The sequence below is a fragment of the Nylanderia fulva genome, unplaced genomic scaffold (assembly GCF_048542155.1).
Source record: "Nylanderia fulva isolate GAGA-0341 unplaced genomic scaffold, ASM4854215v1 Scaffold36, whole genome shotgun sequence".
NCBI lineage: Eukaryota > Metazoa > Arthropoda > Insecta > Hymenoptera > Formicidae > Nylanderia > Nylanderia fulva.
The window spans coordinates 236,589-251,504 of NW_028190433.1; the positions used below are offsets into that span (position 1 = coordinate 236,589).

At 32.6% G+C, this 14,916-nt stretch overlaps 1 protein-coding gene across 1 annotated transcript; it reads left to right on the forward strand.

Annotated features, from left to right (window-relative positions):
• The first annotated feature begins 373 nt into the window (after positions 1 to 373).
• On the forward strand, positions 374 to 11,442 carry LOC114946042 (ral GTPase-activating protein subunit beta). The gene is given in 25 exon segments (XM_029322424.2): positions 374 to 709; positions 982 to 1,402; positions 1,492 to 1,518; positions 1,636 to 1,850; positions 1,913 to 2,096; positions 2,215 to 2,475; positions 2,679 to 2,867; positions 3,183 to 3,281; positions 3,353 to 3,493; positions 3,577 to 3,815; positions 4,240 to 4,470; positions 4,593 to 4,746; positions 4,885 to 4,992; positions 5,617 to 5,718; positions 5,981 to 6,052; positions 6,055 to 6,120; positions 6,245 to 6,259; positions 6,341 to 6,501; positions 6,590 to 6,763; positions 6,858 to 7,267; positions 7,549 to 7,960; positions 8,194 to 8,509; positions 8,694 to 8,957; positions 9,125 to 9,374; positions 9,542 to 11,442. Coding segments are annotated over 25 exon segments (4,674 nt in total). The 5' UTR covers positions 374 to 673; the 3' UTR covers positions 9,669 to 11,442.
• The last annotated feature ends 3,474 nt before the right edge of the window (positions 11,443 to 14,916 follow it).

Consider the following 14,916-nt stretch of genomic DNA (forward strand, 5'->3'; position numbering starts at 1 on the left):
GAAGAAATATCAATAAAATGTCACGCCGATAGGACGGTTTTTCGATCGATTAGTCTTGTTAAATTTTTTTTTTTTTTTTTTTTTTTTTAAAAGAAAACTGAAAGTTTACGGATTTTTATCCCGAAAACTTGTCAAAATCGTACATAACAAACACGTAACCTTTTCTGACGCCGAATGGCGAGATTCGATTGGACAAGATTCGTAGCTAAATGATGGCGGGGAATCGAATTTGTCCAACGCGTCGATTGGCTGCCGGCTAGGGATATTTCTGGGGTTCTCCGGCAGCCAATCAGCGCGTCGGAAAAATTTTAAGACTACTTTATTTGACAAAGTGCGAATTCTATTATGTTTTTCAGTATTCATGCTCGGGGGCGATTATTATTTCCGTATTTATTTCGCGTTGATATCATGTAGCTGTCAAAAGCGCGATTATCGTCGACTGTCAAATATGGTCAGGTATATATAAATATTGAAATGTCAATCTTCGCGTGAAAGCGACTGACAATCCGATGATGACAGCCAATGTCGGACGAAAAAAATAGGCTATGTATATATGTATAAAGGAGAAATAATTTTCTTTCTTTGCGAATTACGAATGTTCAACACTTAATTCGGACATTCAACTTTCGTGCGACTATACTTTTTAAACATAGGGCGTATAGTGCAGTAATCTATGAATTTAGGCGTATTCAACAGAGTTAATCTCAAGGTACTTATAATTAAAAATTGAATTAAATCTGATTTTAATTTATAGTGTATTTACTTTTAGTTATGGAATCATGCAATTTATTTTATGTTTATTTGTAAACATACGATTTGCATTATTTTAGAGAGAAATGGAAGTAGGGGGACTTTTCACTTCATTACATTATGTTATTCATATTATTATTTATATTATTATTCATTCATATTATTATTCACATTACTACATATTCTTTATTAAAAATATGGAAATTATTATATGAATGTGCACATTTTCAGGACTCCCAAGGAGGAATGTATTCAGAATGGGCCTCGCTGAGCACTCTGATCCAACAAGGTTCGGAGGAGAGTCAAAGCGTACTCGAGAAATTTCCACCTGGCGCGGGAAAAGAAGTCGCATTGTCCATAGTACGCCAGCTCGCCGCAAATCTTGGTATCACTCAAGCAGGAGAGCCTAGTCTGCTTTCCACTGACAAGGAGGTCCAATGGTGTATGGAAGTGATATGCTTTGGGTTGTCATTACCACTGGCTGAGCACGATACTGTCAGAGATTGCGTGAACATATACTGCGAGTGGTTGTCCGCGTTATACTCTACTCCAAAAATTTCTGTACCCAGACCAATCATAGAGGATTCAAACTTTTATGCCAGAAAAATTATAAGTCACTTTCACAATTTGTTTGTACCGAGGAAAGGAGAAGGTAGGGCAAGATTCATTTTTATATTTGCCATTACTTGTCAATTTAATCTTTGTAATCTTTTTTGATAATGTTTATTTTCTTTCTCAAAGTCTGGCCTTTTTTGTATCAGGATCTAGGTAACTGATATCAACTCTTTGACATTTTCTCAATATTTATGTATATTAATTTATCTATTTGCTATAAGAGGGCTTATTAGTATCTATAATATTAAATCTTTTAATACATATTTTTAGGTACAGATACAATAAATCGACAAGCTGTATTGTGCCATCGAGTGTTGAGAACTTTACAGCAAATTGCGAGAGGCCCGGCTACTTTAGAAAGAGAAACGTGGGAAAGTTTATTATTATTTCTCATTGGTATTAACGATGCGCTATTAGCGCCACCGGCGACTAGGGAAGATGCAGGGGAACAATTGTGCGAAAGAGTACTTGGTGTATTGTTAGAGGTGTGTAAATGTATAACAAACTAAAGTATTATAATAATTTATGCAAAAATTTTTCTCTTAAGGTGTGGCTAGTCTCCTGTGAACGTAATTTTCCTTCCCCACCTTTATGGCGTACGTTACGAGAATCCTGTTTGCGATGGCGTCACAGATTAGCTCTGGTAGAACAATGGAATCGCGTTTGTCTCGCTCTTACAGCGAGATTGCTACAAATCATGTATGGGCCAATGTTTCCCGAATTGAAAATAAGTATGTATCTTTTGTATACTGATTTTGTTTCATTATGCAAACAATTTTGATTAATAATAACAATAGTTTGGACATTATTTGCAATGTACAAATTACAAATAAGATCCTATCTTTCTAGGCGACGAAGACACTCAATTGGTACCACCTACCATGTTGGACGAAGCGGTAGCACAAGCATGGTACAGATTATTGCGCACCATCGGCGATCCTGTAGACTTATGTAGACCCGCTGTTGTATCGCAGACCCAAGCATTTCTGCAATACGCTATCGCCAGTCCTAACGTCATAGATCCGTGCCAGCATCCGTGCCTGCAGAGTTTGCCGCAAATATTTTTGAAAGCTATAAAAGGCATAGCAGGCCAAGTCGATGCTTTTCTCGGTAAGTTACGTATCGCGAATCGAATATTAGAATAATTATGAAAACTCAATCTCTCATTTCAAGTACTGTAATACACAAACTTGTAAATTATACACAATGGCAGGGCGGCATTGAATTGTAAAATTTGTTTTCGTAAACTCGCACACACGTGTGTACTATCAGCTTGTTCACGTACGGTGGCGGTTGCACATTGTTTTTTTTAGGAGTTTCACAGGCATGCTGTTGGGAGGAATGTTGCGTATCCAACATTACATCGGGGAATAGCGGCATCGGCGGCGGGGGTGTTGGCTGGGACAGGTCGAGCAAGGAACAACCTCAGCCTTCCCCCACACCCCCGACTCAACGCAGACTCGCAAAAAGTTTTAGTGTCACTCCTTCTGCAGTCACCAAGGGTATTTCAATGCTATACTTTCTTTTGCTGATGATATATCTTTGATACTATATTGCTCAATCAATTTTACTCGATTATCTTCTCTGCAAAGATCTAAAGTTACAATTTTATTGTAGCAATAGCACTCGTTTTGTATTATAGTCTCTTCTTCTATATATTCTGTACTTTGTATATTATATTATTAAGTTATATCCTAAGATACACTTGTTGTAGCAATCAGAGTCTTTACTCGGATTTTGATATTTCATTTGTTATTATAACGAAATATTTTGTACACGTATTTATATGTATCTACACGCTCATAAATATTTTACAGGAATTCCGAAAGCGTCTTTAATTGGACTAACAACAAGCCGGATATCTAGTACACCACCGATATCTAATTCCGGACCATCATCCGCTTCGAGTACTGCATGTAATAAAAATCAATTTTACAATTACATTGCAAAAATATTTCTTTTTACTCACACAATTATGATTTGACAGCTATGACCTCACTTGGCCAGGATATCAGACCTCCTTTAGCATCAGGACGTCCCAAGTGTAACAGTATACTGCATCTTTTCGGGGAATGGTTATTCGAGGCTGCATTTATCGGTACCGATGGTTGGTCGCAGAATTTACCACGTAAGTATTCATTGTATATAATAAAAAAACAAGTTATTTTTTATATAAAATTCTGCCATTATATAATATTGTATTGTGTATAGAACCATCAGGTGCCTCAAAACGGCCATCTTCGGTGCTTGTGGACGGGCCAAGTTCTTTACAGGAAACCGTGAGTGATGTACCATCGACACTCTGCATAGATCGCTATGAATCTGGTAGAGCGGAAGCTTTGGGCGCTCTGTGCAGAATTTTCTGCGCTAAAAAAACGGGCGAGGAAATCTTACCTGTGTATTTGGCTAGATTCTATCAAGCCCTGTATCACGGTCTCAAGATCGACGAGGTATACGAGCATTTGTCGTCTCTTCGTAATAAAAGATCTCGCATCAAATACATAAGATTTTAACTTTCAGTGGAATTGGTTGATTTTTTCCTATGTTGTAGCTTATGATTTGCTGAAAAAAGATGTAAGTCTCAAAGCTAAATATTGGACAGTAGCAGAGCTCGAGTTTTTCATGTTTGATTGCTTGTAAATTAATAACCGTTTATTATTTAGCTCTGAGTCTATTATATTTTTTATTCTTTAATTTAATTTTGAATTTAATTTTATCTAGAATTTTATATATCAAAAACCACACACTATTCCTATATAAAACGGAATCTTGGTAAGATTAGTTGATTTTCTTAGAAAGTCAAATCCTATGTATTTGGTGCAAAGTTCTTTAGAGAAAGAGATAGACACATACAATTGCATGCTTTTTTTTTAGACCCGTGAATGTGGCGAAACGTTGGCGAGTATTTTGCTGAATTCAGCAGACTTGTTCCGTCTCGATTTAAACGGTGTACAAGTCTTGGTGCCGGCCGTGTTGTCCGCCCTGGAATTAGTTTTGCCGGAGAAAGAATTGAAGCTGAGATCTAATATAGTATCGAAGCCGGATTTAAGAAGGGCCTCGATACATCTGTTGATATCAATGTTAACATTGCCACTGCATTTTCAGGTAAATCAAAATGTAATTTATTAATTATATATACTATTGCGTTGTTGAAAATTGGAGGTTCAGTGTAATTTCGCAGGATTACGCGGAGAAATCAATGTGTTAAATCGTTCATTTTATTACAGAATCTTGCAATTAAGGAGCTTCCAACATTTCCAAGCACAAATTCTTTCGAGAAAACTCCTGTAACATTCGTACAGTTAAAATCAAGGCTCATGAATTTACTCATAAATGCTTTGCAAGTGGAAACTGATCCTCAAAATACGCACATGTTGTTAGGTAAGTTAATAAAGTTAAAAAATTGTGTAATTGTTTATAGTTCGTTTTTCGCGTTCTTGCATAACATATAGAGTTATTAATATAATATTTATAGTCGATTAGATAAATAAGAATAAATGTCATATAAATAATTTTTAGGAGCTTTATTACTGAGTGTACAAGATTCTGCAGCAGCGGAAGAAGTGGAACAAGTTACGCAACCTGACACTGTAGCTAATGATTCGTCATCTAATTTATTATCTTCAGGTTTGTTTTTTATTCTTAATGATTAGCTTGCATTCAATTAAATGCACTGTTCTGAATTCTAGTATTATAATTATTCTGTTTATGTCGAAATTTTATAAGTGATCATAAGCGTTATTTTTTATTGTCTATCTTATTTGAATGATTCGAAAAAAGAGAAAGTAGTATAAATACTCTTATTATTACTTTAGGAAATAAATTTAAAATATTTTTGTATAAAGAGTGGTTACGAAGAATATCACAGCAATATAATAAAAATAATCTGTTAATTTAAAAAGAAATAATTTTATTAATTTTGAAAAATAAAATAAACATTGCTCATGAAATTTGATAAAATTATTTTATTAACGCTTATGGTCGTGATGGGCTTCTTTTCGATAAAGCTACGTTCCAGCTACTTTGTTTAATACAGCAAATTCTCATTAACATTTATCAATAGCTTAATAATGGGAATAAAAAAATATGTGGGGACGCAAATATTTGAATTACATTGCTTTAGACTATCACCTCTCATTATATCAGCTTTACACGTGCTTATATATGAAATGTTAATTTTTTCATCATTATTACGAGTTGTGTTCTGTTGTGCATTTCGCCATTGTACCGTCTTATCATCGCTTAATATAGTCACCAGCGATTCAGCCAGTCAAATAAGTATATCCAGCGATCAACGATCGATTGGTGATGCCTCTGACATTGCAACTCTTCAAGAGGAATGCATTGCATTCGGTAAATACAAATATTTATTTACCTTGCTACACACGCTCATAAAACAATCGCATTGGAAGACATTTGTAGAGTATGAGTATTTCGTTTCTGTATATCGGTTTGCATTGTTACATTCAAAAATTCTAAAGAAAATTTATGTAGGATTTTTTACAATTATAAGTGTATAGTTATAAGGATACATATTTGTACAAAGCACACACGCACAAAACGCATCATTATTTTCTGTAGACTTGACGATTAAATAAAAATTATATTCTTGCAGATTCTGCCCATGCTCTCTTTGTACGAGCAACGTACTTGGTATGTCATCGTTTGATTTCATCGTGGAAGAGTGACTTAATATCTCTCTAGCAGCATTAGAGATGTTATCGGGATTAGCGCGCACACGCATTCGTGAAACAGGTAATATAAATAAGACCAAAATACATAAATAAAATCATGTATATTTAAGATCTAAACAACGTTATATTTTACATTACAAATACGATACTTATCTTTATCTTGTTTCTAATAATTTTGCATGCAGCAAGGAAACTTACAGGTTCGATATCAGATTAAAAATTGACAGATTTAAAATAAAACATGCTTGAAAATGCACATCAAAGTGTTGTGTTTGTCGCAGATGCTCTAGAATGCAAGAGAGCAGTAAAGTGGTTGTGCGACTACATTTCATATCAATGTTGGCGTCCACCACCAGCACATTCTAAGGATCTTCACTCTTCCATTGTCGCAGCATTCAATTGCTTAACAACTTGGTTAACTGCTCATCCACAATTGTTACAGGTGATTATTTTTAAGAATTGATTTCTTAGAAATTTTCTATTTTAAATCATCTATTTTCTATTAATTTATCATTCTTTTTGTGTTAAAGGACAAGGACTGTTTGACTACGGTGTTAGAAGTCGTCGAGCTCGGAGTGTCCGGCACTAAGAGCGTCGGGAAACCGGGAGAACCCATCAAAATGAAGGACGAAAAGGAATTGAAACCTGCATCTATGCGCGTAAGGGACGCCGCTGATGCGCTTCTCACTATTTTATTAGAACAGGTTCGTTCCAAAGTGACAAGAGACATATCAGGTCCGTGAATTAATCTTAGGAGTAAGAGACAACTTTTCAAAATCTGCATCTTTTTCTACCTAGGTCGGCTATTTTCCGAGTGCTTGCGGTGCGCAATCGCTTTCGTCGCTCTTGGACGAGGTGTCCCTGCTTCGACACTGCAACAGCTGGACCGGGGGACGCGTGGCGCGACAAGCCGCCGTCGAGAGATTCCGTTACTTTGTGTCCGAGAACGCGATCGTGCTGGCCCTGTTGGAGGAGCCGCTGGGAAACGACCAGGATCCCCAGCCCACGGTGACGGTTCTGATCCGCGGACCGTTCGGTAGACACGCGTGGACGATGCAGCTCCGTCACTTGCCGCGTCATCGATCCAGCATCAGAAGTATAAACAGCAATCCCGGACGTCCCTTACCCTTGGCGGAAGCCGCTCCGAGAACAGATTACAAGCCGAGATTTTTCCCAGATAACGTGGATCGTATTCCTCACTGTAAAGTGTAGGTGACTTTTTTTGCAACGAATTTTAGTAAATTAAGACTTTATATTCTTTAATTGCATTTAAATTAAGATTTCAAATATTCAAATAGGTATCTTTTTCGTTATTTAATTCGGATAAACTCAAATAGGTAAAATTTATGAAATTAAATGTATCTTGAAATTTGCATGAATCGCGCTTTATGGTACCCTTTAATCGAATAACGATGTTTTAATAATAATATTAATAATAATAATAAAAAATTTAATAATATTTTAATAATAAATTTCTTTTCGTGAACAGGGACGAATCGATACCGAGTCTCGAAGCTGTTATGAGCGACAATAATGCGGTACGAGACGAGCATCAAATCCTCGTGCAACTCTTGGAACGTCAAATAACGCTCGAGTCAAAAAACAACAATAGCAATGTCAAGAGCGTGGAAGACAAAACTGACGAATGTGTACCGCCCCAAGTCTGTCACGAATTCCAAACAGCTCGCCTATTCCTGAGCCATTTCGGTTTCTTAAATATGGAACCCAAGGAGAACGAGGATTCCAGAAACGGCGGGCTTATCGCTCTAGATCCAACCATTCCCGGATTCTGTACTGATTTAGAAACACTGGACAATATCAGTCCACGTACATGCGATACCGTTCATATCTTTTACGTAAAGACGGGTCAAAAATCTGCCTCCGAAATATTGTCAAATGTGGTAAGATATTTTTCTATTTATTTCTTACCTGAATCACATCTTATAATTTATTTGTCTCGTATAATGTTACTTTGACTATCCAATTTACGATTTTTAAAAATCGATTGTTTCGTTATTTATTTTTAAATATTAAATATTAAGTATTATATTAAATCTTCACTTTGAGAGGAATGATATAATGTAATCTGTTAAAAAAATGTAAATTCTTTACATATCTGTTTTTGCATTTATAGCTGCACGAAGAGAATGTATCGTCCAACTTCTTGGAATTTTTGAGCTCTCTCGGTTGGCCTGTTTCCGTATCTGCTCATGCGGGTTGGACAGGTCATGTGTCCACTTCGTGGAGAGTAACTGCGCAAGTGAACGTACCACAACCAGCTCATAGCAATCACGGCGGAGCACTTTACAACGGTGACACTCACGTGCTGTACTGGGCGGACGTGAGTTCAGAAGTTGCATTCGTTGTGCCTACGCAATCGTATCTTATAGCTAGCTCGGATTCGTTAGAGGAGACCAGTTATAACAGCGATACCAGTAGTAGCGGACAAGGTAAATCTTGAATGCAAAGATGCTAAAAAATAAATAAATAAAAAATAGTCTTTTGTATGCAAGGAAATTGTGTACTTTGCACTATGCATTTTTTGCGCGAGGAATCTTTCATCATTAAATATCTACTCTTCTGTTGTAATATGATTGTTCAATGACAGTATTTGCGTATATTGTAATATTTCAGTGTGGTTTGAGCGAAGTATTAGTGAAAGTACGGATACTCGGAGCTGCGGTCCATCACAGAACACAACATCGAATTCTAGAGCGATGTCACTTGATTTGGAGAAACAGCCGTCGAGCTTGTCGGGAATAGGTCCGACGAATTCCTCGAGTGCAGATCCCATCAGACCTAGAAGAACGACAAAGCAGGCTCTACCTTTGCAAACCAATACAAAAATCATGGTTGTATGGTTGGAGAGTCTAGAAGATCATACACAGTTCCCGATAGGTTCGTTTGCTTTTTTTTCAAATTCGCAAAAGTTTTGATTTAATTATTTTTATGTTTAATGCTAATCATATGTATACACACACACACACACACACACACACGCGCGCGCGCGCGCGCGCGTATACATTTTTTACATCGAATTAAATTACTTTGTTGGATTTACATAGGTGATTTGCTTCCTTCCACTTATACTGGACTAGAGCAATCGAGGATGCTGCAAGCTACTGACGTGCAAGTTATCTTCCTTCAAGCTCTCGCCAATGGATTAATGAGAGTCAGATTACAAGGACCGATTTCCCGAATTAATTTGGCAACACCTTTAATCGATGGTATGGTAGTCTCGAGAAGGGTCTTGGGAATTCTAGTTAGACAAACAGCTCTTAATATGGGACGTAGGAAAAGACTCGATAATGATAGGTACGATATTAATAATTTTAAAAAATTATACTTTTGCTATGTATTTTGTTAATTATATTTTATTATACATTGTTTTTATTATTGAAATTTTTTGCATTATCTTTTTATATGAGATTTTCTCTACAAAATAAAATAATATAAAATGTATAAATATATCCGTGTTTCAGTTATCATCCGCCACACGTACGAAGACGTCTAAAAATTCAAGAGATGGTACAAAAATACAAAAGAAATTTGACAGAACCAGAGTTATTAACACTTCTGTTCAGCAGCACTCAAACTTATCAAACGTAATAAAAATTTTCAAAAATCTCATGTGAACTTTGCAATTCGGGATGGCAGTAGTTTAATATCTTCGTTAAGGTAAGAAAAAATAATAAACATTTTCAAATTTAAGAATGAATCATGCTGTTTTATAATGCTTATTTGCATTATATGTTTGTTTCTAGGATAAAGTTTTTATCTTATCGAGATAACAAATTTATGTTAAATGTAAATAAACTTATTTTCGATTTGCTGTGTCATTTTGATTACAAATTTTGAGTAACAGCAAAAGTGCATTTTCTATTTTTTATTTAAAAGATTTTATTACAATTTAAAAAATGCTTCCTCGATTTTGCAGTATATATATGTTATTTTGAAAATAACTTATTCTCAAAATGATAAAAATTCGAGGATATATCGCGAAATTGCATTTAACAGACAGCATAATTTATTATTGAAAAAATCATTCAAGTAATGAAGAAGGTGATATTACATAAAAAAATATTCCAGAAAATGTATTTATTATATGATTTTTTTAATATGCACATACAATGCATAAATTTTGTATCTTAAATATTATTTTATTACTTGTAAAATTAATATTGTAGATAGTATTGTAAAATAAATTATTCACACTTCATATAATTAATAATTATTTTAAAATATAGGACACGCAACACAATATAATATATATATATATATATATATATATATATATATACAGTATAAAATTTATTATTATTTAATTAATTTATTATATATGACAATATATATTAAATATTGCATCATATATGCGTGTACAACGTAATTATTAAAATAAGTATTATTGAATTCCCAAATAGCGTTTGTCTGTTATGAAATTAAATAGCAACTTTATTCAGTATATATGCACGATTAGAAATATCTACAATTACATATACACAGGTCTGCTTGTTTTGTACATATGAAATTGTAAAGTGATTCTGCCACATAATAAGAAGTATGTCGAAGTTAATCGATGAATCATTGGTTTTGTTTATCTGTATCAGGGCCGTATAATATTTAATGTGAAAATAATGTCAACTCGCAATCTTAATTGTAACACACATTTGTGACTTTAATGAAAATAGATTAGTATATAATATTCATGATATTATATACTATTCATAATATTCAACAATTTTATAATTGTGTCGATAAGAGAATATCGGATTTTTAAAGTATTCTACTAAACCGGCCCTGGTCAATTGAATCAACTGTCTTAATCAACGATACGTTCCAATGTTTGGCTCAATGCTATAGCATTAGTAAGCATAAAATATTTTTCTCGTAGCATTAGTAAGCGTAAAAATACGCTTATGCCGAACAAGTTTGCATATGCAGCATTTTTCGAATATAGATGATGGAATTTAAAATTAGAGATATATTTTTGTCGAAAAGAGGTGGATGACTTTATACGAAAATAAAATTATCTCCGATATTAATTTAATCACACATATGTTTTATATTTATATATAAAAACATATTATCTATAGTTGTATGGGAATTTTTCAATAATTGTTCTAATTATATATAGTGTGAAAAAATTAAGTATATAATAACAAAACTGAAACACAATGTTTTAGCGTCTTTTCTACTAAATTACATCATGTTAAATAATTATTTGGCAATTTCGTAGTAATGTCGAGTTATTAACGAGATATAAATTTTATATATATATATATATATATGTGTGTGTGTGTGTGTGTGTGTGTGTGTGTGTGTTGTGTGTGTGTGTGTGTGTGTGTGTGTGTGTGTGTGTGTGTGTGTAATATAAAATGTATGAGAAATAAATAAACAGTAAAAAATCATCAAAGATATAAATAAGATAGGATAAGTAACACAAGAAATGCAAAAATGAAATATGCCTGCGTATAATTTATATCTCGTTAATGACTCGACATTACTACGATATTGCCAAATGATTATTTAACATGATGTAATTTAGTAGAAAAGACGCTAAAACATTGTGTTTCAGTTTTATTATTATATACTTAATTTTATATATATATATATATATATATATATATATATATATGTATGTGTGTATATATATATATATATATATATATATATGTATGTGTATATATATATATATATATATATATATATATATGTATGTATGTATGTATGTATGTATTTGATGTTTATAATTGCACTATGTAGTGCAACGTTAAGTTTGAATAATCCGTGTTCTTTCTACACTTTTCGTGATTGCTATGTATTATGAAATATGTTTTGATCGTATTTTTTGTATTATGACATCATATATATTTATTTTTATTAGAAAAATAAAACGCGTTTTATATAGAACACTTATATAGATATTATTTTAACTTTTTACACGCATTATCGTTATATTTAATACTGACGTCATTATTTGAACATAGTTATGTAATACGAACCAATTCTGTCATTTTTAAAATATTTGTCTCTTATATTTGTAACTTACATAAGTTACATTAAAGCTGGAGACAGATTTCTCTCTTTAAAATTGTGATGCGTACCCTGGTGCATAAATTTTTTAACAATACACGGAATATACTACAATGTAATAATAGATAGCGAGAAGAAAATTTAACATACAATGACTCAGCGTTTATCTAAAGTCTAAAGGCAATGTATTGTCATAATCATTATTATTCACTTACGTACGTCACATTGACACAGATGCATGAATCCATTGTTTGAAATCAGTGTTTCGTATCGTTATAATCATGTTCCCTAAAAACTGCGTGGATATGTGTATACATATATATATGTGTGTATGTATATTTGCAAGAATACATGACGAATTGCCTAGTGACGTAGCGATCATTCTTATTGTAGGTGCAGTTTTTTGTTTTGCAAAAAAAAAAACAGATATCATTTATCATAATTACGATTACAAGTAGTAGCATAATACTTTATCATCAGATTTTAGTCACATCTTCTCGGAAATTTTTAAAATAGAAAAAAGACACGATACACGTAAATAAAAAAAAGAAAACAAAAGAGCAAAAGGAAAATTATAATACGAAGGAAGATTTTTTTATTTAAGAAGAAAAATACTATTCAATCATCATCTTTAAAAGTTATGTTTTAATTTTTCTATATAATATTTTTGTTTATTCTCTATAATGCAATTTACTATACGTATATATATATATATATATATATATAAACTATATAATGTTTATATAGTTTCGCCGAATTGTATTAAATTTAATACTAATCTTTCATAATCAAAATCTTAATATTTTCATTCGCGATATAATTAATCATATCTCACAATGATTGTCTTTATATCAATATCTATATCTTATATGACGTGAAACATTTTTAACTGATAATGTTTCACAATAATCATAATGTCATATGTGCATTCGTTATGTATAATATGTATATATTTGTGCAATATTCACTAAAAGAGACGAACGAAATATAGTAACACACATATTTAATTGTAATACGTCAACCTTCTGGTATTAATGAGGAATTGATAAGAATTTATAACTGATTTCTCGGATATTTATATGTTATGTCATTCAATTATATTTGTCTAATTTTAATCAGATATATATGCTAATACAATTTTGCTGATATCATCAATATTTATAATTTCGCTTTTTAGGTCTCGATAAGAATGCGTGACAATTATCTCTGTATTATATTTATTTTATATTCTACAATAATTAATATTCTTTCATTCTCTCTCTCTCGCACTGGAAAATTAATTAAAATTATATCTTTAGTATATTTGACTTGCAATTTTGTTGTGATAATATGTTATGCGTTAACTTTGCGTAATTAAGTTACTCGAGCATTTCGCAATCAATAAACTTCTCAACGAGAGATGATATACATAATACACATATATAGTAATATCGCAGTATGGCATATTATGGGATATATGGATAGTGATATTTCTCTGCACGTGTGCGTATACGTGCATGCGTGTACGTAATTCGCGCTTAAAAACAGGGGTTTATATTCTCTCACGTTATGCGTTCAATAAGATCATCAGATTCTCCAAGGTCTCCGTTCACGCATTCAATGTTATATAAACTGTTTCGTGATAGTCCGGTATCCGCCTATTATGTAAAAATAGAGCCATACTTACAGCAGATAAAACCATAATGTCGCGTAAATGGAAATTTTTATTTTCGCAGATATGTCACCGTATGAAAATTGTGCGTAAGTAAAAAATAGAATATAGGGAGGGATAAAAAAAGATTTCTGTGAAATTGGCCGAGAATAAACACCGAGCTGCTTGATCACGTACGTCTACTTTGTCTATTAGTAGACTACAGAATTCATCACTGCGAATAAATCAATTCTCAGGTAAACGTATATACTGAAGAACGAATGAGTTGTTTTTTTTACGGCTATAAATCATGTGCAACATTGAACGTAAAAAAATTCATTATTAAAACGCAACACACAGAGATACTTTGAAATGTCCCGAATAAATTACTTTATACTCGTTAAAAATAATGTAGATTTGCATTTATTACAAAAGTGATAAATCGAACGTTCCACAATATTAATGATTCATTATTAATGACAATAAATCTTATCGTTAATCTTTTATTTTTGAAACTCGCGCATCCTTATCAAGAGGTATTTTATTTAAAAATTATCACAATGTCATTATCATAAACATTTTATAATTATATATATATATATATATATATATATCATTATCATTTTATAATTGCCTAAGTTTTAACTATATTTATTATTATTTTCATTATTTTATAATTATCATTTTAATTGTATACACACACACACACACACACACATACATATATATATATATATATATATATATATATATATATATATGTATATATAAATTATCATCATTTTCTAATTATCAATTTAACTATATATATTAATTAAGAGTTTAACTAGGCTCTGTAATATATAAATATAAATTTAACATATATATAAGATAGGCAATAAGAGCCAAATCGCGGATGACAGTGCGTTATTCTAAACGAAACTAAATTTTTTCGTTAGAATTAAATACCTGTGCACAAGGCACCAAATTTTTACTTGGACACGGCCAAGATATAAAATTGGAATAATCTCTACAAGAGATTTTTAATTCCATGTATCCCCTATTCCCCCTAAAGAAATAAAGTGCGAGAGAAAAATATAGATCCGAAAGTCGCAGAATCGGGAATCGAACCCGAGACCTTTCGCTTGCCGGGCGACTGCTCTTCCAACTGAGCTATTCAGATCCTTTCGATTCTATACTTTTCTCTGTTATATA